At 33.3% G+C, this 27,603-nt stretch overlaps 1 protein-coding gene across 1 annotated transcript; it reads right to left on the bottom strand.

The window, feature by feature from the left end:
• Nucleotides 1-704: 704 nt before the first annotated feature.
• LOC149771458 (uncharacterized) lies at nucleotides 705-26,331 on the bottom strand. Its single transcript, XM_089948423.1, has 8 exons — nucleotides 26,153-26,331; nucleotides 22,338-22,389; nucleotides 9,706-9,888; nucleotides 8,868-8,977; nucleotides 6,501-6,639; nucleotides 3,398-3,585; nucleotides 3,023-3,070; nucleotides 705-1,822 (listed from the first exon to the last, which is right to left on the bottom strand). Exons 1-8 carry the CDS (start codon nucleotides 26,288-26,290, stop codon nucleotides 1,709-1,711), a joined length of 972 nt encoding a protein of 323 aa, XP_089804549.1. The 5' UTR covers nucleotides 26,291-26,331; the 3' UTR covers nucleotides 705-1,708.
• Between the last annotated feature and the right edge of the window lie 1,272 nt (nucleotides 26,332-27,603).

Raw genomic sequence — 27,603 nt, 5'->3', positions numbered from 1 at the left:
ATTTCACTATAATAATAGTTATTACTCATTATTATTATTATTATTATTATTATCATTACTACTACTACAATTATTATTATTATTATTATTATTATTATCATTACTACTACTACAATTATTATTATTATTATTATTATTATTATTGTTATTATTATTATTATTATTATTATCATTACTACTACTACAATTATTATTATTATTATTATTATTATTATTATTATTATTATTATTATTATTATTATTATACATATTGCTGATGTCGATAGTGATTATGTTTTCCTGCTGTTGTTTAAATCTACCACGGATGTGATGTAAAGCTGATGTTGTACTATTGTTATTGGAAAACTCCAAATCATCGAATGCTGTATTTTTTCCTCCATTCACCTCCTACATGCTAATATCACGCCTCTATCCCTTCTTGAACACCACTGTGTAAAACATGTACACTAACCATGAGGAAAGAAGATGACTGACTTCTAGGGATTGCATCAAGTAAAGATCTTAAATGAGACATGACTGAACGGCATAATTCTTCATTCAATAATTATTTATTTTAACGTTGATACTGTGATGGTTGGCCTTGTCATGCGATAAAAAGGAGCTCATTTGTACCACGTGACTTTACGCGGCTTTGGCTTTACATATAAATGATGCGTGACGTCATTTCTGCATAAAATTAAGAGCACAAAATCAACATCTACATCTCAACGGATAGAAAGGTTTATTATTTTGGTAGCATGTTTTAATTTATGATGTCAACCGATCTAGACACAATCATGCAAGCCTCTTTCTTTACATCATAAAACTGTATAATGACTTTTAAACGTACTGAGTCTAAATACATGTAGTTTTGAAATACTGAGTATGGTTTAAATAGATAAATACGCATTTCTTCAGTTTAGCTATTCGTCAACAGATCTAGAGAGGTTTTGCATCTTGTATGCTATACATATATCTCATCATGACAACGGCAGAGTCATGCATTTAAAAAAAAACAAGTTTTTGATTTTCGATGCTCTGTACATATTTACATATTTGTTGCTAATCTACATCCAAACCAAATCCTTGCACATTCCAAACGGAATGTTATCTGAATGCAGAATAAGAAAACACAATTGGACGTCGCACAAAACTAAATATTTACAAGCTTCCATTCTCCAAGTATGGAAGTTCAATGTTAAATATTCCACATCATTTCTTCTCAATTGGACGTCACACTAAACTAAATATTTACAAGCAGCCCTTCTCCAAGTATGGAAGTTCAATTTTAAATATTCCACGTAATTTCTTCTCGATTCAATGTTTCTTGTTATTGTGCAAGCACGTTATCACAACGTGTTTTTCACAAATGTTTCTGTAAAGCTTGATATAAACGTAAAAATACGATGATCCTAACAATTCAAAATCTAGTGATTATCTGTGGATGATGGTTCCTCCAGATCGTGCCTGTGTACGTTGGACCCGTTGGTTACATGTTTCAGAAGTTTTGATCTTCTGCAAATTTCCCAGAAATAGAGAACCGGTCTAGAATTAACACCGTGCCTCGCACTATCCATTGAGACGAAGTAATGAGTGAGTTAATTTGGGATGAATTTTTATGTATTTTGATGTCGTATTGTATACAATTTGGATTTTTATTATTCTATTACCGTTTACACTTTCTATGTAGCTCGTCCATATTTGTTTACAATATATGTTGGTGAAAATGCTATCCAACTTTGAAATATTGCGTTTCAGTTCTTATGCAAGTGTCACAGACGCGGTCACGTCTGTAACAAAGACACAAACCTGGATAGGAAAAGTGCTCATCATGAGGGTTAACCTGTCAAATAAAAGAGAAAAATGGAGAATAAACATTCATAACAGAATCACCGGGATAAAAATTATTTAATCAAAATGTTTTGCAAAATGATTTGTCAACCAAATTTAGCCTACGAACAAAATTGTTTAATTCTAGAATTCTGAACACTAATGACACTGTCATTAGATATATCCCATAGGTATGAAAAGATGGAATTTATATCATTTCACAATTAATAAAGTCAGTATCTGGATGGGGGAGGTATGTACTTCCATACCAACATGCTATTATAAAATCAGAGAATAACCTGTATGATCCAAAAAATATTATTTCATATTTTAACTTGCATTTTACACATGATGGTGATATATATATATATATATATATATATATATATATATATATATATATATATATATATATATATATATATATATATATATATATATATATAGCTAGATAGATACAATACTCATTAGATACATACATGCACACATATTTAAATACGTACGTACGTAGATAGATAGACAGACAGATAGATAGATAGATAGATAGATAGATGGATAGATAGATAGATAGATAGAATACTCATTAGATACATACATACACACACATTTACTTAAGTTCGTACGTAGATAGAGAGATGGATACATAGAGAGATAGATAGATAGATAGGCAGATAGATAGATAGATAGATAGACAGACTGACTGATAGATAGATAGATAGATAGATAGATAGACAGAAGTAATACTCATTAGATACATACATACACACATATTTACATACGTACGTAGATAGATAGATAGATAGATAGATAGATAGACAGACTGACTGATAGATAGATAGATAGATAGATAGATAGATAGATAGATAGATAGATAGATAGATAGATAGATAGATAGACAGAAGTAATACTCATTAGATACATACAGACACACATATTTACATACGTACGTAGATAGATAGATAGATAGATAGATAGATAGATAGATAGATAGACAGAAGTAATACTCATTAGATACATACAGACACACATATTTACATACGTACGTAGATAGATAGATAGATAGATAGACAGAAGTAATACTCATTAGATACATACAGACACACATATTTACATACGTACGTAGATAGATAGATAGATAGATAGATAGATAGATAGATAGATATATAGATAGATAAATGGATAGATATATAGATATATTATTTGGCCTACTAACCCCGATTTTATACCATCCACGATTTACCGCTGTAAAATTGTACTGAAACTAAACAAACAATACCAACAGAGATAAATAACAAATATCATAATTAATATTGTCAATATGTCATCGTCTTTGTCATCATATTATTCATCCACAAACCTCGCCTTTACATTACAGTTCTTTTCTTCCTCAATTAATTAAAGGTTGGTAAAATAAAAGAGAAATTAACATATTTTTTATAACGAATTTCTCAACTCAAGGAATGTGACCGTTATTTCAAGATATCTTTATGATTATAAAGTGACAGTTACATGCAGATGAATTGACATTCACACTTGAAGCATCTTGGTTGCAATGAAAATTATGAGAAATCACAAAAAAGACACAAACCTCGACTGTTCTTATTGTTTGGATATTCAGGAAATCGGTAGGAATAAGAGAAATAATGAATGTGCTGAAGTTGAACACTGTGGGTGGTCGACTGAATGAAACGGAAATCGTCCAGGTCATATCATCTTCCAGAAATACCCGGAATGAAAGAGATGTCGTCCAATCGGCAGGGTATTGCTGATTTGCATCTGAAACGGATATATATATATATATATATATATATATATATATATATATATATATATATATATATATATATATATATATATATATATATATATATATATATATATGTATATATATATTAGTTAATGTAACAGAAGAAACGCGAATATATAAGAATACGAAACACGGATGAAGGGACACGCAAGAAAATAAATTTAAAAACTCATTAAAGACATGTAAAAATGTGTGTACTCTTTAGATTTTGTGAATAAATATAAATATAAATATAAATTTCTCAATCTGATATACCATTTATCGTGTGACCTGTTGACTGGAAACAATGAAACAAAATGAACAAATATTAGAACTGATTGCTGGCGGAAGCTCCACCTAACCAGACGTAGACCGATAACTATATATCTACCATACTATTGCGGAAAACTCTGTCTCAAGTGCACATCTTCAATACAGATTGATATAAATCATATAAAATCCACTAAGATGAACGTCTATTTATCTATCACTTTGATGAGGATTGTGTACGATTTATTTTTCTTCTTTTGTTATCTGACCGTGCACTGTCGCTTTGACGAGACGGTTTATAAAGATTTCCAGACTTTTCATTTTAGCTTCACTATGACGATTCATGCGGATGCCTATCATTTTGCTTCTTTGGGATGATATCTCAAATTCTTGCAGTTAGGTATGACAAAACGTATCCATGGGAAAGTTCAGTACCGGCTAATTCCTTACTACGTCTTTGAAAATCTAGTCAAAAGTCCTTGAAAAGGGGAAAATGTGGCAATGTCAGCTAGTGCATTTTATGGTCAAAGCTGAAATTAACTGATAAAGTCAGAGGTAGGTTTATGTTTTAATCTCACTGTCCTATGTTAAGAACATTTTGATCACTTCCGATTTTTCCACATAAACATTAAATCTCATGTAAATAAATAAATTATATAATTTTCAATTTTAGATGCAGTTTCTTCGCTATATCGTCATATTTCACTTAGTAAGGAATCCATTTCTCAATACTAATACCATTCATCGCGGATGTAAATAATACAAACTGCTTTATTTATCCGGTTTGACAGCTTACATCAAAATCACGCGAGATATCGTCGTAAGAGGAAAATATTTTGACTCATTCCCACTTTAGTATCTATCTTTTCAATCATAATTGACAGCACTCAACCGTAGTAAACCATTCGTTGTCGATCAAGCTTATCAGATGTAAAATTGCTTTCCATATTATCTATATAAAATATCTTAACAGGACTTTCCCAGATAGGTTTCGAACATAAGATTGGTTCCCAGCTAAAATTGGCCAATATCATAGGCCGGAAGGTAATAAAATAAATGTATCCTTTGTAGTTGTTCGTGTAGGGAGTACATAACAGAGAGTATATGCGACAGGGAAGCAGACAAATGGGTGTTGTGCTTAGAAGGCAAAAGGTACAAAGATTCATCAATATGGAAGATGCAAGATCTACGCGATCTTTCGAGCACTGGAAGCGTAAGGCAGTTGTGAGCGGACGGATGCATTCTGATTAAAATCCGATCTCCCTTACTACGTGTAACTCTGACAGACACCAATAAAAGTTCATGTTTTTGGTGACCTTTGACATTTCTAGTCCACTTTATTGTTAGTGTTGCTGCAAGTTCTTGTTAGGGAGAGTTATCGTTTAATAGCAATATGTTCCGAATGACGTGCGTCACTTTCAGAAATCTGAAAGTTGTAATTCGTTTGGTGGACCACAAGGTCGACAGAACATAATCTCTTATTGGTGTTTGCCAGATCTACTCACAGGACGGTGGAGATCTGATTTTAATCAGATTGCGGACGGAAATAGCCCGATAAGAATACCTGTTCGTTTGACCTTTCGTTTAGATGGATAGTATGGTCAATCCACTCGAGAAACAATGTATAGTGATGCGCATACATAGTAAATCTGCTCGAGATCAATGATCCATACAAGGCATAAAAGATGGTTGAACAATAAAACTCTTTTTTTTAAAAAAAGGTATTATAGGTACTTATTAATAATTTCTTGAAGGTTGGATAGAGATATATCAGTCTTGTCAACATATAACGGAGCAATATTAACATTAATATACCACAAAAAATGTGCCTTAAAGTTTCAATGCCACCATTTCGTGCAAAAGGTCCTACATGCCAAATCATCTGAATAATAATGAATCTTAAAAGATATTGATCCTAAACATTGTTGGTTTCCATTCAAACCATATAACAGATATTGATCCTAAACAGCGTTATTTTCCATTCAAACCATATAACAGATATTGATCCTAAACATCGTTGGTTTCCATTCAAACCATATAACAGCGACATTTCGTCACCTTATGAGCCATGTAATTTCTCATTCGAACAAGAAATCCCTGCCATTTTTTATAAGTGTACAAATTAATCCGACGTTGATTGGTGACATCCACTGGTCAACCAATTTCAGTCGAAAGCTAGAACACAGGATTTGTTGACGTAAATGTTGTAAACATAAGAAGTAAACTTCAGGCTATGTCGAATTTTCTTTAGCACTGAATTTTGTCGATTGTACGATGTCGCCACTTATGTAACACTCCAGAAAAAGAACGGAATTGCGAGCGACTTCTTTGACTGAATTACGGGGTGACACCTCTTAACTCTAAATTTAATATTTGAACGTCGTTTAAAACTAGCACCTTGAAGTTTTCAAAATACAGTTTATGTAAAACAGCTTTGTTAACGAAAAATTTCCTTCCTTCCAAACTTTAGTTATATTAGAAGAATGATGAAATGTTTGAAAAACGGTGACATTGAAGTTTTAATCGCCTGTATATATTTTAGTCCACTTTAGGGAGGAGTGTTCAGTATACATCTCTAAAAGTTTTGAAGTATATGAGTCTGAAGTGTCACTGTACAACCCACCCCCCAACTCACCCCACCCCCAACGACTGGAGACGATACTTCGACGCAGGTCGTTTCTCTTGAAGCGCATAGGAGGGGGTGGTAGACTTGAGGCTGTGACGTCATACTGCATGTTTCCACGAACCGGAAACAGTTCGTGTTCGAATTGTACCTGAATCAAATATGATGATGGTATAATGTACAAAAATATCAAAGTCGTTCTTATTTGCTTCGTTCTTAGTGATAATATTTGCTGTTATTTAGTGAGCAATTAGTAATTTAATTAGTGTTGGATATTTTCTTTTATCCTCACCCATCCAACAACAATAACAACAATAGCTATGGTCATCTACATAAAAACAAAACATGGAATTTTAGCAAAACTTTGTCGATGCTTATCCTTGTTTATAATTTAGCTAGTGACTAGTGATTTTATCAAGTTGTTTCGACTCAGTTAGCTAAACATATTAAACTTTATCATATGCTCATTTTTTTCTCCGTTGACTTTACATTGTCAGAATCGTTCAGTAATTTACGATATTGCACACCTTCATATTGCATTTACGTGCATAAAGGAACTACTTTCTATTGTAAACAAACAATGGACGCAGACTCGTTTTGTCGGATGGATATACGGCACTCATAAGGTCGTGCATTATTTACATCCGAAAAACTCGTTCGTATATTCCCATACAAATACAGTAATCTATCTATAAGTACTGTATATTCAGTTCTATTAAATTGTATTGCATATTCAATTCTTTTAAACTCAATTGCATATTCAGTTATATTGCATACACAATTCTAGTAAATTGCACTGCATATTAAATTCTCTTACATAAACAATTATTTTAAATTGCATTGCCTATTGAATTATGTTACATATCAAAATGTATTACATTAAACTTTGTTGCATTTTCAATTCTGTTGCATATATAGTTCTACTAAATTGTATTGCTTATCAAATTATATTGCATGGTAAATTTTTTAACTCTCATCTCAAATTAAGTTCTATTAAATTTCATTATATATTCAATTCTATTAAACTGTGGCATAATACATTTTATTGCATATACAATTCTATGAAATTGCATTGCATATTAAACTCTATTGCATCGTAAAATTTGTTACATATCAAATTGTATTACATATTAAAGTTTGTTGCATTTAAATTATATTGCGTATTCAATTCTATTAAATTGTATTGCATATTAAATTATATTGAATATTCACTTCTACTAAGAAGTCGTTTCTATTAAAATGCATGGGAGTATATAAGATTTAATTTTAACTACAATGGTTGGTAGGCATCTAATCCACTCGTTTTCACTTTTTTTTTTCCTCTCGTCTATTAGTTTTTCTTTTGGATTGTGGCCGAATATAATCGATATTTATAATATGGACTATAATTCGAAACTGCATTTTCTATTATCTATATTCCACATGTATACGACTTAAATGTTAATTATTTATCTTGGCCTCAAATTCTGAATTCAGGATTGAAAGTTTCGCTGTAAGACAAAACATTAGACCAAATCTCAATGAAAAACCATTATTGTATTAAACAAATCACAGTATACAAAAACTATCTGTTCCTTTTAATCTAAGCAAAGAGAGGTGACTCGCAGAGGATATTCTCATCTTTCTCAGACTTTTGTCTTTATTTTGATATAAATTATTGCTGGAAAATAATAATAATAATAATAATAATAATAATAATAATAATAATGATAATAATAATACGGGTCAATATTATTTGTATGGTCTAGGCCTTACAGACCTCCTGCCCAAAACTTTTTGATCCCAAGACAAAATATAGAACCAAATCTTGAAGAAAAACCAATATTGTATACACAAATTTACAGAAAAATAATAGTGTATTCTCCTTTTAAGAGAGGCCAAGAGAGATGTCTAGCATAGGTTATTATCATTTTTCTCCGAATTCCGTATTTATTTCGATATAAATTATGGATCGTAAACAACAAGAACAACAACAACAGCAACAACAACAACAAAAATAATAATAACAGCAATAATAATAATAATAATAATAACTGTTGAAATATAGGAAATCCCACCCGTGGGTCAGAATTTGTTGGCCACAACGGGGCTTTCCGATTCCCTGTCCAAAAGTTTTGATTCCTGGACAGGAATTTTCTATTCTACACAACACTTAGGATAAATTATTTGTTCTTGATTTAATATATAGTTAATATCACAGTGATTGATCAGTTCCTATAAGCAGCTATTGCAATGGACATCTTTGGTTTGTAAGGAAAGATGATATCAATTTCATGTCATCAAGTGCGCTCATGTGAGATATATTATCCTACGGGGCTTTCTCGCATGAGCAAAACTGCATGACCACTGTAAATTTATGAGAAAAACACGACTACTTACGTCCAGAAGATCGACGGTCCAAGTAACGTTTGAGATATCAAATACCAAACAGCCTTTGTTGTTTCTGTTTGCAATTATCACGCTGAACCCTTTGAGATATTTTGCACTTGCTGCAAAACAAAGTGTGTGTTGGAAAACAATCGAAATAAAAAAGAACGAGTTGAAATGTAAAGATCCCTCACTTAGAAGTCTGCATGTTTTTGATATCCCAAAAATTTGCATTATTTATCTCCTACCTAACTCTGACATTTTCATGCAAGGACCTTCTCTTAAATGTAATAACTCGCATACATATTCAGAAAATCTTGAAATCTTGATGCTTTTTGGAAAGTCAAATCATGCCAGAAATGAATACAACCGAATCAATCAAAAATCAGTTTTGAAATTTTAAATCGAGACTAAAACTGCCTATAACTTTCAGGTTTTCTAGAATTTGTTTGATTTCACTAAATTGTGCATTTATTCATTCAATTAAATAGTGAAAATTCATATGCTTTTATCTGATCAGAAAGCTAAGTCACAGTGGTCTCAATTAATATTATTACTCACATCCCAAAGATACACAACCATATTTGTACTGCAAGTTTCTCAAATCTATTACTAGAACAGTAGAATTTGTGTTCTTCTTTAACTAGAAATACCATTTCTGGTCCATTTTTTTAAATTCAGTATTGTGTATAAAATAATTCTGAACTCCCTCAGTTTTCTGTGTAGGAACGAAACATATCGGCTTCTCAAGAAAACGATATTCTAGAGAGTGACTGGTACGACCTACTGAAAAAGTGTCGGTTACAGATACGTTTACTGCTTAAAATTACGGCAAAAAAAATTCACTCACCATCCTGTGGCGGTTTAAGGGACAGTTTGATTCCGGGATATAATTTATTATTTGTTCCTTCCTCTGTGTACCTCTTCTCTATGGTCTGAACATTCAAATCTCCTGGGGGCCCGGGCCACTCAAGACCAGTAATATTCTCAAACAGAACCGGAATTCGGATCGACAGCTTTTCTTCCTCGCAATCTGAAAATTACGGGAAATGCGTACAATAAGAGTTCTGATAGGCACAAACTTTGATACTTCGGGTGGGTTTTATTGATCCACTCAAACAACAAGGGCGGAACAATAGGACTTGGTAACGTTGCCAATAAAACACGTTAAAAGGACATAACTCTTCCTTTGAGTGGATACTCTTCAAGTGTCGGAAAGTATGCACTCATGTCGACTCTAGGGTGGTGCTGTCATTGTTAGATAATGGCCGTACTAAAGTGTCTCTCAAACATTATTGTGTCCAGAGGCGGATCCAGAAATATCGTTATGGGGAGGGTGTACACACGTACGCGAATGGTCCGTTTAACGGAACTCCTGGCGATGGATCAGGGAACTAAGCTCTTGAAATAGAGTGACCAGTGACGGAACACAAATATAACGGACACTCATTTGCAAATATCCAAAAATGAGAACGATAAGTAGGGGAAACATGAGCTGAAAATTGGACTGTCCGGTATAAAATCGGAGGAATGTCGTCATTAGCCAAAAAGCTCATACATCTTAAACGTCTTCAGGACATAATGACAACGATTTAGCTGGGAAAAAAAGAGAACAAAAAAGAAAGTAAACTACAATAGAAAACATTGCGCTTTTTAGCGCTCGTTCATTTTTTTAATTTATTTTATTTCCGCGGGTGGTGCGTTTGGTAGCCCCTTTCCAAACCACCTCTGTTGTCGTGTATGATGAACAAAAGACTCAAGAGAGAGACAACCCACATATGTTCTTTTTTTTTTTTTTTTTTTTTTGTTTTCAGTAAACGAAATAATCTAAACAAAATAATAAAGGCGATACTACATGGATGTGATGCCACATAAGGGGAAATACTGAAAGCAGTTTAGGAGTTTTAGGACAATTTTTTGGAAGTATTAAAGAGAGCAACAATTTCAATCAAAAAATATTCTTGTTCCGAAATTATATAATCTTAAGTCAAATCGATTAGAGATCAGAATTACTTATCACGAAGCCCTTGCACGTTTGAAAAAGATGAATAATAATGAAAATCCAGAGTCTGATGATTTTTCTAATGATTTTGTTTTTGAAAAATAGATAGATTTTGGAACATTTGTGGTAAGAGAATTAATGATTCTTGTGATAAAGTGAAATATATACAGTACTTGGACAGGAATAATTTACATATTTACCCACACCAAAACAGTAATTAGTATTCAATAATGTTGAGTCCAAACTCCCTCCTAAAGGTAGCATATAATCTTGATTCTGGCTTCATTGCTACTAGAATATATCAAAGTATAATAGATTCGCTGATTCCATAAAAGAAAACATAAATTTTAAGAAGATAATAATAATAATAATAATAATGACAATAATAATAATAATAATCCAATTAAACACTAGATAAAAATTTGGTCTAATTCATTATGACATTTTATCTGGTTTATGATACTTATAGTATCTGAAAAGTTTTTAACACTATTAATTGGAGCATTTTGTATAGAGTTTTACATTTTTTATGCTGTTACAATGTTAGATTAACACCTTTAATCAATATATCACTTCAGCAGTTATTCAAATTGAAATGAAATTCTTTCCGAGTTTTTAAATATTACTACAAGCTACAGACAGATCCCCGTATGGGGGTCACATAATCATGTTTCTAGAACAAGACAGAAGCTTTTAAATACCCAACATCACGTATGGCCTTGACCAAAAACAATGCCTCGCCATACTTATGTTTATGTAGAAATTTTTTAAATCTGTTATTAAAATCATAATACAGCTGCTAAAGGGTTAATGTATAAATAAACTAAATGTATATAACTGTTTTCGGATGTCACGATATATATACATATATGTAGACCTCCCGAGGTACCTGCTGGTGACGAGTGATTAGTGAACTATCAAATTGTAGTTCCAAAATCTTACAGAGAGCAACTTCTTAGCCTGGCCCATGAAACCCCTTTGGGTCATTTAGGGATCAGTAAGACTTATCACAAGATCTTAAATCACTTCTATTGGCCAAAAATTAAAATTGAAGCTTGTAAATGCTGTAGATCTTGTCATACTTGTCAAATGGAAGGAAAACCCAATCAGAAGATATATAAGGCTCATCTGCAACTTAGTCCTGCATTTGACGAGCCATTTAGCAGAATAATGGTAGATTGTTTTTGTCCCTTACCTAAGACCAAGTGAAGTAACCAATACTTGTTGACCATAATGTGTACGTCAACAGGGGTTCCAGAGAAAATTCCTTTGAGGAATATTAAATCTAAAACAATAACAAAAAGCTTTGAAATTTTCTTTTTTAACTCAATCTGGCCTTCTCAAATCTGTCCAATCTGATCGAGGGTCAAATTCATGTCTGGAATTTTCCAGGAAGTTATGTACAAATTAGGCATCCAACAATTCAAACCTTCTGCCTATCACCATGAGACTCAAGGGGCTTTAGAAAGATTTCATCAGACGTTGAAAAATATGATTCGATCATATTGTTTTGATACGGGTAAAGATTGAGATGAAGGCATTCGTTTACTATTGTTTGCTGTTAGGGAATTAGTTCAAGAATCCTTAGGATTCAGACCCTTTGAACTGGACCATTGAAGTTGTTGAAGTAGAAACTTCTTTCTAATGAAGGTACTGAAATTAATCTTCTTGATTTTGTTTACAATTTTAAGTATATGTTGTCAAAGGCTTGTGAGGTTGCAAGAGCAGATGGGCACTCTAGTCAATCAAAAATGTAATTAAGGTATGATAAACACGCAAAGGAGAGAACTTTTGAGCCTGGTAATATAGTTCTGTCTCTCTTGCTTATTCTTCAAAATTTTCTTCAGATTAGATATCACGGCTGTTACAAAATTAAGAAGAAAATTAATGTGTAAAATTATAATGATAGTACTCATGGGATCTAAATAAATTAAAGGAGTACCAGTATATTGAGAGAGATAGGCAAGTTAATCATCCAGTCAATTTAGATGTACCCATCTCACTCAGTGAAGGTTTAAGTGAAGGAATATCATCGAACTCTGTTGATTTTGGAGTGCCAAATCTTTGGACTTCAGAAATTATGAAAGACCTGGACCAGAAACTTTCACATTTTCAACAGCAAGAATGGAATTAACTTAAACAGTTCTTATTTAAATATGAGCACTTATTTCCAGATGTTCCTTCAACAACAAACAAAATTTTCCATGACGTTTAAATTGTAAATTCCAAACATGTGAAACAACATCCATACAAGACGAATCCTCTCAAACAGGAATACTTGATAAAAGAAATTCAGTATTTGCTAGAGAATGATTTCATGGAGCCCAGTAAAAGTGACCGGAGTTCACCATGTAAACTTGTTCCGAAACTAGATAAAAATTTCCGTATGTGCACTGATTATAGGAAGGTGAATAGTGTGACTAAAACAGATTCATTTCCATTACCAAGAATCGATGAATGCATTGATAAAATCGGATATGTCACCAAATTTGACCTTCTGAAACGATTTGGGCAAATTCCACTGACGGAAAGAGCAAAGGAAATTTCGGCATTCGTGATTCAAGATGGACTTTATCAAAATAAAGTGATGCCATTTGAGATGAAAGGTTCGCCAAGTACTTTTCAACGTCTCATGAATATGATTACCACTGATCTAGATAATTGTGATGCTTATATTGATGATGACATCAACTACAACGACTCATAAAAAGAACATTTAGAGACAATTAGTGAATACTTTAACAGACTCACAGATGCAAGTTTGACAATTAATCTATCCAAAAGTGAGTTCTGTCGTGCTAATGTAGCATTTCAAGGATAGATCGTGGGACATGGACAAGTTAAACCTATAGATACTAAGGTCAAGGCTATTTATGAATTCCCTGTACCAGTTAGTAAAAAGCTACTGATTCGATATTAGGTATGGCTGGATACTATCGGACATTCTGTTTCAATTTTTCCCTAATTGCTGAAACTCTGACAAATTTGTTGAGAAAGAAAAACAAGCTTCTTTGGACTGAAAAATGTCAGGAGGCTTTTGATAAGTTAAAAGCCATATTTAAATGTGCGCCAGTTCTTAAAGCTCCAAATTTCAGCCAATCATTTAAACTGTCTGTTGATGCAAGTGATGTTGGGGTTAGAGCAGTTTTGATTCAAGAAGATGAAAATGGTATTGATCATCCAGTGTGCTATTTTTATAAGAACTTAAATAAGCACCAAAGAAATTATTCAACAATCGATAAGGAATGTTTGGTTTTTTATACTGGCATTACAACGTGTTGAAGTTTACATTACTTCAGCTCCTCCTTCTTTGATTATTGTGGTTAGTGATCACAACTCCCTTATTTTCATCGGCAAGATGAAAAATAAAAGTGAAAGACGACTAAGGTCGAGTTTGTTGTTAGAGGAATATAATATTGACATCAGGGACATTAAGAGAAAATATAATTTAATAGCAGATGCACTTTCCCGTGTATAGAAATGTATTATTTTAAGTATACTTTGTGTAATTTATAAGAATTTTTCTTGTGTCTTTCTTTTAATTAAACATCGTACATAAGTAATCTATCGTAAGAAGAAAGTTTTATTATATAAATATTTCTTTTTCATTATGGGGAAAGTGTTATGTATATTTGATTTAATTTATATATGATTTTTTTGGATTGTTTGCTTGCTAGTTTTAATTTCTTTTGTTCCATTATATGCTATTGTAATGTAACTTTATTTACTGGATTTGACATGTCCCAGAAATTCAGTTTGATCTGACTGGTTTTTGTAAACACCCAGTAATAGAAACTTTGTATCTAATTCTGACCTAGTTCCTGACCTTGATTCAGAATCAGTAAGAGTTGATGCAAACAACTTTTCTTTTTATTTTTATTTTATTCTTTCTCAGAGTAAAACTCATTGTTTTATGTTGGGCATTTAAAAAGCTTCTATCTTGTTCTAGAAACATGATTATGTGACCCTCGTACGGGGATCTGTTTTGCGTCTTAAATTATTGTATAACTGTTTTCTATAGATAATTTGGGCATTCGGTCTTTAATCCATTGACACTTAACGATGTTTTGTTGTGACCAGTTTGAGTTTAATTTTTAAATTTTCTTCCAATGATTTGGAGCCCATGAGATTCTTTTCTCCTGAAAATACTTATGCTCTAAATTAATTCTTGGAGAAAAACAGTTACACAGAATTCAAACACATGAATATTATTTTCGGTGATTCAACAAAGAACTGTTGACACATGAGGACGACGCTGACCACGGCATACGTCATCGCCTTCCATTTGGATTTCATCCGGATTCGAAATCAGTTTCATCAGGACTTTTTATGACTAGGATTTATATTTTTTAATTCTTGGATTAATTTTGGATTATTTTTTTAATTTGATTCGTAGAACCGTAAGTTCTTTTTCTCATTTTACCTTGTTTTTCTAGGGAAATACATTATATGTTAAATTTTACAAAGCTTGTTGTCTTCACTCTTTTCTTGTTGCGTTTTGTTAAAGCCTAAACGTAACTATATATATATACATATATATATATATATATATATATATATATATATATATATATATATATATATATATATATATATAAATGACTAGAAGCTATAAACGACGGGAACAATTTAGGCAGATTTCTGAAAAGCGTTCGAGGTAGTAGATCATGAAATATTAATTCAAAACAGACCTTCAAGCATATGAAATAAGTAATAATTTACTTGCTTAGTTTGATTCTTAGCTAACGGGAAGGCAATAGTGTTTATGTGGCCAAATCCTTCGTTTTCTTTACAATACATCACAAAGGGAGTCCCTCAAGGCTATTTCATTGGCCCTTTGCTCTCTCTCGTCTTCCTTAGAAACTTAACACTTCATTTTAATGCCACTGAACGTATCCTCTTGCGGATGATACAACCTTCGATGCTATGAGCGATACAATAACTTCCATTGAACAAAATTTACAGATCGGCGCTGATGTTATTATATTGTAATGCAAAACCCATTAAAGCAATTAAACACGGAAGAAAAGAAAATTTTCTGGTTGACAATGAGATGAATGAAATGAATAACGATATTAGATGATATCAATATATTTGGGGACCAAATACAATGACATAGATTTTATATAACCTTTCTTTGATTTTGGTTGCATCATATGGGGGAAATAATAATGCTCCAAAAACGGGGCGCTCTAAATATTATAAGAAAAGACTACCTGTCCTTCTTAATAATTGTTAATTTGCAGTGGTTACATTTGAATTATAATGTAAAGCACTCCATAATTTATTTGACACATAAAGTTTTTCAGAATATACTTCCACAATGATCCCCTAATCCAGCTTCCAATATCCATTAATGCATTCTATTTAGTACTCTAATCTTTATGTGCCTATGTTCTCCGCACAAAACATCTTTTACATATTCCTCAGAGTGTTATTGAATATCTTCCCATTGATATTAAGCAAACAGCAAGAACGGGCCTAACAAATTTCGTATTTCTGAGTATGCCGTAGCTTAAACAAAGTGAGATATCTAACTTGGTTACTGCAGCACCTTTCTGTCTCCTAAATCTGCATTTATATTTGACATAGGTTATAATATAACGTATGTATGTATGTATGTATGTATGTATGTATGTATGTATGTATGTATGTATGTATGTGTGTGTGTGTGTGTGTGTGTGTGTGCGTGTGTGCGTGCGTGTGTGTGTGCAGCCTGGCAAGCAGGCAGGAATGTAGGTAGTTTTTTTAATATTACTGCATGTCTGTGTGTCAGACACTGTAGCAAGTAGTTTTATTGGTATATATATCGTGGAAGATTAAATCATGACCAAATGTATTATTCTCAGTAAAAAAAAAATTGTTATTATTATTTTTATTATTAGTATTAGTATTATCATCGTCATCGTCATTATTGTTATTATCATTATTATTATTATTATTAGTAGTAGTAGTAGTTGTCGAGGAAATATTAATACAATTAGAACATAATACAATATAATTTGTCTTTAATGTTTTTTCCTTACAAATTAAAATCAATGCCAGAGACAGAGAAAGGATGTCGGTATCTCAGTAAGATATTAATAAAACTAAATATACAACTTAACGGTAAAACAGAACGGAAAAGTTTCAGCTTTTAAAAATTCACTGAAGAACTTTAAATATTTTTTTTACTAAAAATGCTAAGCTACTTCGGGTTCTGTTGAGGTGTTGTGATGTGATTTTTTTAACGTAACTTTAACAATGTATCAGTCATATCGCTACGATGTCTGCAGTGTGGCAGTTTATAGTGATGTCTAGCACTGGGGCATCATACCGCAGACATGTGGCATAATGTCCCACCCAGTCACATTAACCTGACACCAGGCCGACCAGTCCTAACACTAACCTCTTAATGCTGAGCGCCAAGCGAGGCAGCTATAAGTACCATTTTTGTAAGTCTTTGGTATGACTCGGCCGGGGATCGAACCTATGACCTCCCGCATCCGAGGCGGACGCTCTAACCACTAGGCCACCGGAGCGGTTTATGTTCTGTTGAGAATAACAATTTAATTCTGACAGTAAACTCTTTCTTATCCTAATGAAAAATCTTCATTGTGAAATGTTAAAGAAACCATAGTATTTGTTCTGTAAAGGCGACAAATGTCGAGAAAAAAGGATAACAAGGATTTGTTTCAAAAGATCAATTTATTATTGTATTAGAAGTTAAAGACAATTTTATTTGGAACAGAACTATCAAACAAGAGTAAGAATGGTCAACTTAACAATAGGATGATTACAGAAATCAAGATGTATATTTACCCCCACCCCACCCCATAATATAATCTACAAATTTTAGAATACGAAGATTTGTGGAATCTTTTAGTAACTGTTATTATAATATAAGAAATCGCGTCGCTCGTATGTTTGCTAAGAAAGCATTTATGAGACTCAGTAACGAGATTGAAATCATTATTGGTAGGTAAATTCTGAATTTTTAACAGCGGTTTCAGCATAAAAAAGTAATATTTAATACCAAAGTAATATGTAATAAAAATTTATTATGTTAAATGGCATTACTGTCATATTACTATTTTTCAATTCTATTTTATCCTCTGTTTAGTTTGTAAATATTAATTATTTGTTTTCCTGTCACTTACCTTTTTCTTCTTTTCTTGTTGCTGTTTTCTTTCTCATACTCCTTTATAGATATACTCGAAAGATGTTATTGCCAATCTATTCAGTTTAATGTTTTATTTCTTTATTCTGCCAACCATTTGACAATATTTTTGAATGTATATGAATGTATATAAGGTTAATTAATGAATTTTAAAAGTTATTGTAAAAAGATAAGTCTAACGAACTCCAGCCTTGGCATCGCTTTTGTTTGAACCAATAATAATGAAATAATTTTAAAAATTGGCGAACTGTACTAGCATTTGCTGATGACACTGTTCTTATTGCAGAGTCAACGAAACGGTGTCAAGCTGTCCTAAATGGCACAATACATGTGTTTTTATTGCAAAAGAGACTTAAGGGAGAGGTCAGAAAGTAGTACTTAATGCTAGTGAAACTGTAATCAACACTGAACATTCGCCTCCATGACTTGTATGTGTCAAGGATACTAAGGCACAAACGGTGATTTTCTCAATCCGATTAAAACCATATCTACATTAATCCCAAATATTAAACAACCATTGTGCATAATTTTGTTTGTCAAGTTTAGCCTTTTCAGCAAACGGTTCTTCAAATCGCAAGGCAAACGAGATAATCAGGCAGGAAAAGAATGCTTCAGGTCCTCAGAAAATGAAAATGTTTTTCTTGACCTGTTGATGGTTATTTGCAACCCATTCACAATTTATTTTAATGGTCTCTAGCAAGGTGTATGAAAAGCATGATGCAACTGAATTTATTTTGCTTGCCTTTTATCAAGTCAAACGTTATATATATATATATATATATATATATATATATATATATATATATATATATATATATATATATATATATATATATATATATATATATATATAACACCTGTTAATTATGTGGTGATTTAGGTCACCGCGGACAGATATTTATGTTATATCTGAGATGGTTCGCTTCTGGAAGGAACTAGTCTATGACTAATAGAATCAAGTCACTCTCAGTCTATGACTAATAGAACCAAGTCTTTCTCATTGAGTGTATTATATTATTTAAATTCCAAAGAAGAAAGAGTTTTCTTTGTTGTTTTATTCTTTCTTCAATTTTACATGGTTACTTTCTATTGTAAAATCTTTAAATAGTGGTATCTTTGTAACGTTCGTCTTAAACCAAATGAGAGAAAAAAAAGAGATTACCAACTAACTAAATGTGTTAGACAAAGAACTTTTGAGCAATTAAATAAGCAAAGTAATAATAAATCCATAATCTCACCAAAAGGACCAAATTTTAGAATGTTTACATCTAAATAGATTTGTGAGAAAACATTTCTTCTCCCGTTAATAGTGATTGGGCATTGTTAATATCGCTATAATAACCTTCCAATCGAAAAGCGGGTAAATTCTGGAGCCTATATCTACATGTTAGAATACGATATTTATGCTATGTCAAACGAAACTGACTGATACAATAAGTTTCCAAAACTACCTCTGTAAATGCTTTAAATATACTAGAAAAACAAAACCGATACCAGACAGAACATTTTAAATCAAAATTTTACCGAATTTCTGGACTTCCTCAGGTATATAATGCAAAAAGTAGCCTCAACCTAGATATATTTGGTAAAATTGTCTTTTGCAGTTTTGATTATTTCTTTAATACACATCGGATACGTTATCCTGAATACGTATGACGTTGCAAGGAACGATTTCTCACATACCCACATTGGCCAAATCCTAGACTCGAACACACGCAGACAGAGGTGAGATGGCAGTGATCCGTAACGGAGAGCGCTTTAGACCACTCGGTCACTCTGGGCCCAGAGAGAGAGAGATAGAGAGAGAGAGAATTTGGGATGGCTGAAAACCTTAAAACTGAATTTGCACCAAGTAACCTACAATAATATAGTTCGTCGTAACGATATGTTTATACTTTCCTTGGGATGAATTAACAGTGTTCATAATATCAAAGGTACACAGTTGCAATAGCCAGTTGACACTATACGTTATATTTGTCGGTTACGAGAAACACATACTGTAACGTAGCTAATGTTTTGTTGTTCTTGTTTCTTAAACTTATTATAATGCGAAACTTAATTATCTTAGCATAATATATGAGTGAACTAGTATTACCTGTAAATTTAGTAGCAGACGTAGTAAATTAACGTTTGCTATCTTTAGCTTACCCCCATCCCAAAAACAAATAAAAAGCCTTTTTTTCACCAAAAATAGGAACGGGTCCAAGAGTTTTGAGTGGGCTAAATCGCTTCTCTTTTCTGATCACTGCCATCCCATCTCTGTCCACGTTGGTTCGAATATCGAGCTCAGATAAATAGAATCTATGTCGGGGTTTGGGCCGAGACAAGGAAATGCCAGTCAAGGGTTGATATTATTTGTCTCCCCACGAGGCTTGCCCGAGTAGGGAGACATATAATATAAACAAGCGACTTGGATTTCCTTGTCTTGGCCCAAACCCCAACGTAGATTATTTTTCTCACCCAATATTGTCCTTTAAAGTAAAAAGAATTCTGCACTAGTGTTCGCATCCAATGTTTACATGCGGCGCAATAATATAAATATGTTAACGAGGGCTGTTGTGTGACCATTGCGTCCGAAGTACACAGTTTATACGCGTGAGCAAAGAAAAAAAAACAACCTAAAACGTCGCATAATAATGAGGTACTATCACATTTAATATATGGATGTTATATGAAATTGACAATAAATAATTAATATTTATTACAAGAAACTGTTTTATTTTCATCAGTTCCAATTTTGAAAAGTTATATTGTAAATAATCAAACGATATTGGCTACTCAGCTCTACTGTGCTGTAGTTGTACTTAGTACAAGCTGTAACGAAGAGTAACATCTTTCTTAAGATTATTCATGGGTAATTAGAGATCTGTGTCACTATCTTATATGACTATTCTTTTCTTTGGAGGAGGTGAAACTGTGTGTGACATACTTGTATTGTCCTCAATATTGACTGTAAAATTACCCCCGTGTATAATAGACCCTCCAAAAACGGACTCTAGCGGATAACCGTGTGCTAAACTTTCAAGTTCACGGATTCTTTAAACATTTATTTTTCTGTCCTGGAAATATGACAAGTGCTACAGTGAAATTTGCTTATGGATTAATGTGATGACTGATAAATGGTTCCTTCTGGCTGGTAAGTGTATTATTTGTCATTAAATATTGTAGGTATATTTTTGATTCAACCGGGGCACAGTGGAGATGCTTAACATAATTAGAAAAAAGCATGTTTTATACAACACGTTTCGGGCTGTTACTAAGTTTCCCGTAGTTGTTAAGAGAGTAGGGAGGCTATGAAGTGTATAGTATATATGCATGTATCAGTGTTTTCTGTTATATTGTTCATTTCACACAGCATTGAGAATTTTACCCTATCTGTAGCACAGTTATTTTCAGGTCAGCGTCATTAAATGTAGTTAACATTATATAGTTTGTTTCACACGAAGTATTTAAAACTAATTAGGTAGCTTTATCTACATTTAATGACGCTGATTTAAAATTATACTGAGCCAAGACTGCATATAGGATAAAATTGACCATGCTGTGTGGAACGAACAAGCATAATGCCAAAAAGCTCGACATCATATGCGTTTGACTTTGTCTCTCTCGAATTGTTTTGTATGGTGTGTTTTCAAAGATGGAATTAACTTAAGTTACTATGTTTTTGCTATATATTTGTTGCTGTTGTTGTTGTTTGATTTTAGTACAACTACATAGGCACAGCAGAAGACAACAAGGGTTTCTTTTTTTAAAGTAGTTCGGAGCGCGTGGACACCTTGACCGAGACGACTGGTCTGAGATGACTAGACTGAGACAAGAAAAGTAAGGTTAGCAAAACAAATAGATTTCTCTGTCGCATGGGTGAGAAAATGTAACTTTGTGATAAAGCTTGCCAGTGATCCTGGTTGCCATGTATTATCATGTGTTAAGAAATGGCGCAAAACCCACAACAACATCGACAACAAAGAAGGACAACTATACTTTCAAGATAATTCGAGTAATCCTCTTCTTTATTTCGAATTTTCTTTAGAAAAGTGTTAATACAGCAATATTTTTGGAACATCTCAATTCATTATTAATTAGTACGAAACGTTCCTTGACCTTTAAAACCGAGATAATCCAGTTTTATACACACCAATTCTATCACGATTATAAAGCATATACACCGTTAATCCGGATAATGTCTTGGCTACACAAGCAGTCTGAATACAAGTATAAATTTCACGAAGCTTACTTTTACTTTTAGACGCGAAACCCGAAAGATAAACATAACTTGAAGATCTGTGTTTGTATGTTACTTCTAAAAAAATAAATGTCTTACCTGAGGCCTTCGAGAAGAAATGTACCCGACAGGGCAAGCTTCCTTGCAGGTCCTGGAAATAAAAGTAAAAATCTGCATCGTTGTCAATATATATATATATATATATATATATATATATATATATATATATATATATATATATATATATATATATATATATATATATATATATAAAGCCAACGATGTTCAAGTTTGAGGAATCAGTCTTTCTTGCTACCTGAAAATGGAAAAGGAGGAGAAGGAGCATAGAGAAGTCAAGGAAGAGAAGAAATTTGGAGAAAGTCGGGAGGAAGAGGAGAAGGAATTGGGAGGAATAGGAGAGAAGATACAAACATGAGCAGAATACAAGGCCAGGAGGAAATCTATCTCGCACTACTAATCAAGTGATGCAATAGGCTTTTTCAGGGTCGATCGGGAGGAGAGTACATGGGAAATTTGAATCTTTTTACTATTGAATTGTTATTAAATTGTTATTCGTTGAATTTCACTTTTTGTATATTCAACCATTTAACCGTCGGCATTGCTGATTGGGGACTCGAAGCTTATATCTCTTTCACTAATTTAACTTCCAACCAAAATCGAGCCTGGGTGGGACTTCTATATTAATTTTAATAAAATACTGGGAACACCCTACCCTAACCATAACAACCCTCACATGCACAGAAAATGACAATACATATTTTGATCCTGTTAGAAGTAAATCATGGGTCATCCTTCACAAAAGAGTATTCACAAAGTTAACAGTGAATCCAAATACATGTATGACAGAATGTATCAATGATACGGCACTAAAACCTATCACAGTCTAATTTAAGAAAACTACATGTAAGAATGGACACCGAATGTATCGAATATACGGCACTAAAGTCTATCACAATCTGGTTTAAGAAAACTACATGTAAAAACATGCACACGAATGTATCAAACATATGGTACCAATGCACACAAATGTATCAAACGTATGGTACCAATGCACACGAATGTATCAAACATATGGTACCAATACACACGAATGTATCCAACATATGGTACCAATGCACACGAATGTATCAAACATATGGTACCAAAACCTGTCAAGGTCTGAAGTAAGAAAAGTACGTGTAAGGTACGAAATGACCAAAGACAAAAATAAAAACTAAAAAATGACAGCTAGTACAAACAGCCACATCCAGAGATGAAAATGTGTACTCAAAATATTGGCAACAATCCAAAATGATTCAAGAATGGTTGAAATTTTTTCGAGCTACTTATTCTATTACAGACGGAATCAAATTGTTATCAAGCAAAAATCTTTGAAATCTATTAAAAGACGCGTCTTCAGTTAGTCTTCATTACAAAGTACTTCATAATTAACATTATAATGTATTTCCAATGAGATATTTGCCGCAGGGAATCAACCTCGAAGTATGAACGCTTCTAAAAACTCATTAGTTCAATTGTTCCTAGTACTCTCTACGTGTCAGGAAAACTGAAAGGAGCTGTAAAAATACTTGTTTTTCAAAATAAGTTGCAGGCGATCTACAAAGTTTATACAGGATAAACAGCTAATTCACGTCTATGTAGGCTTCAGTGGGTAAAACACCCAATAGCATCATCACACTTACATTTCGTGAAATTCAAGATAACGTTTGCACCTAAGTAATGCAGATATGATGACCCCTCTCTAACAGAGTTATCTTCTGGTGAAATTACATGTTTATTGTTAAAATCCTTAATGTTCATGTAAATTTTGTTGCGCTTAGACGCATTACTACTTCTATGTACATGATTCTGTTTCTCCAACAGCCTCGGATCACAAGAATCCAAATGCACACTATACCGAGGTCTCAAAACTTGTTTTTATCCTTGTATAATTTTGAAGAATCATATCATCTGTTACAGAAAGACAAGGTCATGGATTGTCGAGAAGTAAACATCAAATGTTGTATATTGTTAAAAAAACCTCGCATGAATACAATGTGGAGTCAAGTGGATAATATACCACCTTGACACGTGCCTTTCAGCAGCGAGAATCTGTTAGAAATTCTTTATGACTGTATATCAGATTTATATTTTTAACGTAGGTCTAACTATTTTTTTTCAGTCACATTGCTATGGTGTCTGTAGTATCGCAGTCTATAGGGATTTCTAGCAATTGGGCATCATGCCGCAGACATGCATAACCATGTCACGCCCAGTCATTATCCGGACACCAGGCCGAATAGTCCTAACACTAACCTCTTAATATTGAGTGCCAAGCGAGGCATCTGCTGGTATCATTTTTATGTCTTTGGTGTGGATGATGATATTTGTTTTCATTTTTATTAGTATCATTATTAGCAGCAGTATTGTCGTTGTTATTGATTATTGATTATGTTAAAATGTAATAATCCGAATTCTAATTACAAAAGATTTCATCAAATCTTTAAGAAAATTGTGAAAATAAGACGGTTTTCACTGATGTCAAAACTTACTTTTCAAAATCATTTGCTATTGATCTCTGAACCTTTATATTTTCCAAAATAATCAGAAAGTGTTTGCACATGAAATTCTCAGGGTTAAACCAGGGTTTAAAGGTTAGGACTGTATCTAGAGAACTAAGATATATTGTTTCAGTTGGTATACAATATAAAATACTGGAGTCTTCGAATAATTTTATAATTTTTATCTTTCAAACATACTTATTTTATTTTGGAAAAATAAAATCCTTTTCAAAACTAAAATTGTACCATCTCCAATTAAATACATTTTTGGGGGATATGATGTAAATATCTATAATGCAATAGTACCGAAATAATAGTACTGGTATTACAATTACATTGGGCTAGGATTAGTGTTAACCAGAATGATTTATACCGACTTCTTCTACGGCTCAAAGACAATATACCGATGAAAACTAACGCAAATATCGATTGTAATTATGTTTACAGAAAAATAGATCCCCAAAATGCTGGCATATTGAGTCAGTCGTACATTGCTAATGAAAGAAACGTTTTTGGCATGAGATAGGGCCTAAGCTTAGTATTACTGGTAATTTTGCAGTCAAAGATGGGTTTAAACCAGGTTTTAACAAAACTGTTTCAAACAATCCCATACCACTACCAAAACTTAAATGGTGGGTCTCTTAACAGAGTGTTGGAGATGGCCCACCACAAAATGCCTCAGGTCGTGGAATCATACACCTTTGCAATCTGTGTGTGTGTGTGTGTGTGCGCGCATTCATTTCTTCCTCTTAATTAAAGAAAATGTTCCGAGATCACCAACAAATACGACAACAAAATGCCTTGGCTGCATTTCAGTAATTTTAGCTCCTCTAAATACAAATAGAGCAATGGGATTGGTCAACAGGTCTTCACAACCTGTCAAGTGTCCACTTCATTGCAAGTGGTGCCATTGAAGGGTTATTCATACACGTCAAAGTTTGGCACTAAGTATGTAACGTTTACCATGAACAATAAAAGATAAGTATCAACACTACTGAGACACACGCTAGAAAGGATCAACACTACTGAGACACGCTAGAAAGTATCAACACTACTGAGACACACGCTGGGAAGTATCAACACTTCTGAGACACACGATAGAAAGTATCAACACTACTGAGACACACGATAGAAAGTATCAACACTACTGAGACACACGATAGAAAGTATCAACACTATTGAGACACAAGCTAGAAAGAAAATTAAAATACATGAATTAAAAGAGGACAGAAAGCAAGAACGTAAAAGACACAACGCACTAGAATTAGTTCTTAGTTTTCATAGACACACATGACTGCAGCGAAATTTTAATAATAAAGAAACGAAGGTAAATTTAATTAAAACTGTACCTACCCGTATAGTACAATTTAATTCCATGCAAAGGGAAAATCCACGGAAGAGAATTAAGTACACCAAACAGCATATACAGAAGGGGATTCGCACCATGTTTAGTTGTAAATTGTTCACCATCAAAGCCATGCATAAATGCATTTGTTCACACCCAGTAGTAAGTCGTTACTGTACAAGAGTCCTAGCAAACGTTTGTCAAATAGATAGTAGACAGGATGAAGGGGCTTTCAGCTGGATTATTCTCTTAATCTATCAATAACACGGATACATTTCTAGCACACTTGTTGACTTACTTCTCGACTAATTAACGCTGAATAGCCCTGAATGGTAATCGTGCCTTTCTATGTTTGTTTCCTATTTTGATAATTGATTTACACATAACAGTGATTGCTGGAGAGAGAGAGAGAGAGAGACAGAGACAGAGAGACAGAGAGAGAGAGTGAGTATCTATTTCTCATATGCATTACATGTTTATCGAGACTGATTTGAACATTATGGGTATTTCTTGTTCGAACAAGGAGCAATTCTATATTAACCAGCTCGTATAGGACATGACAACAATACAATAAATAATAAAATAAAAGACTCAACAGTTTCTAGACGGAATAATAAGTCATTTCTAAAGCAGTCATATAGGGATATGGAAAATTATAATAAAAATAGATACAACTTCTAGCAAGGAGAAATTTTCACACCAACATGCCGACAACACTAAAGCTGAGTACTAAATGTACGTGTATGTGTTTTGGGGATTTTTAACGTAGCTTTAACCGCAGTGTGGCAATTTATATTGATGTCTAGCACTTGTGGCATCATACCACAGACATGTGGCATCATGTCCCACCCAGTCACATTATCATGACACCAGGCCGACCAGTCCTAACACTAACCTCATAATGCTGAGCGCCAAGCTAGTACCATTATGATGTCTTTGGTATAACTCGTCCGGGGTTCGAACCCACAACCTCCCGCATCCGAGGCGGATGCTTTAACCACTTAGGCCACCGGAGCGGTGACTACTAAATGTACATTCATCAAAAGTGTAAGGAGTACAGAAGGAAATAGTCTGTGATTGAAACAATAGTTACACGCACATGTTAAGCTGGTGTTTTCTCTGCCGTTGTCTTATGTCTCAGCAGCTGCATCAGTGAACGTTCCTTCTAGTGTTGTCATGTCCCACGCGAGTGGATTTATGTGGAACAAACACTACTCGCTAAAAATGCCATGTCTCTTTCTTAAGAAAATAACGAGAAAAATTACAGGACCCCCACCCCCACCCCCTCTTACGATAAGGCGGTAAATATCTGGAAAGTCAGTAGACTGAGATATAAGGAAAGAATGTCAGATGGATGAAAACTTTACACTCGAATTTACACAATGTAACCTACAAGAACGTGAGTCGTTATAATGCAGTGGTTCTTAACCTATTGGTCGCGATCCAAAACCATGTCACC

Source organism: Sinohyriopsis cumingii, unplaced genomic scaffold, assembly GCF_028554795.1.
Source record: "Sinohyriopsis cumingii isolate HCF-2022 unplaced genomic scaffold, ASM2855479v2 utg001837l, whole genome shotgun sequence".
NCBI lineage: Eukaryota > Metazoa > Mollusca > Bivalvia > Unionida > Unionidae > Sinohyriopsis > Sinohyriopsis cumingii.
This window is presented reverse-complemented; position numbering and strand designations above follow the sequence as displayed.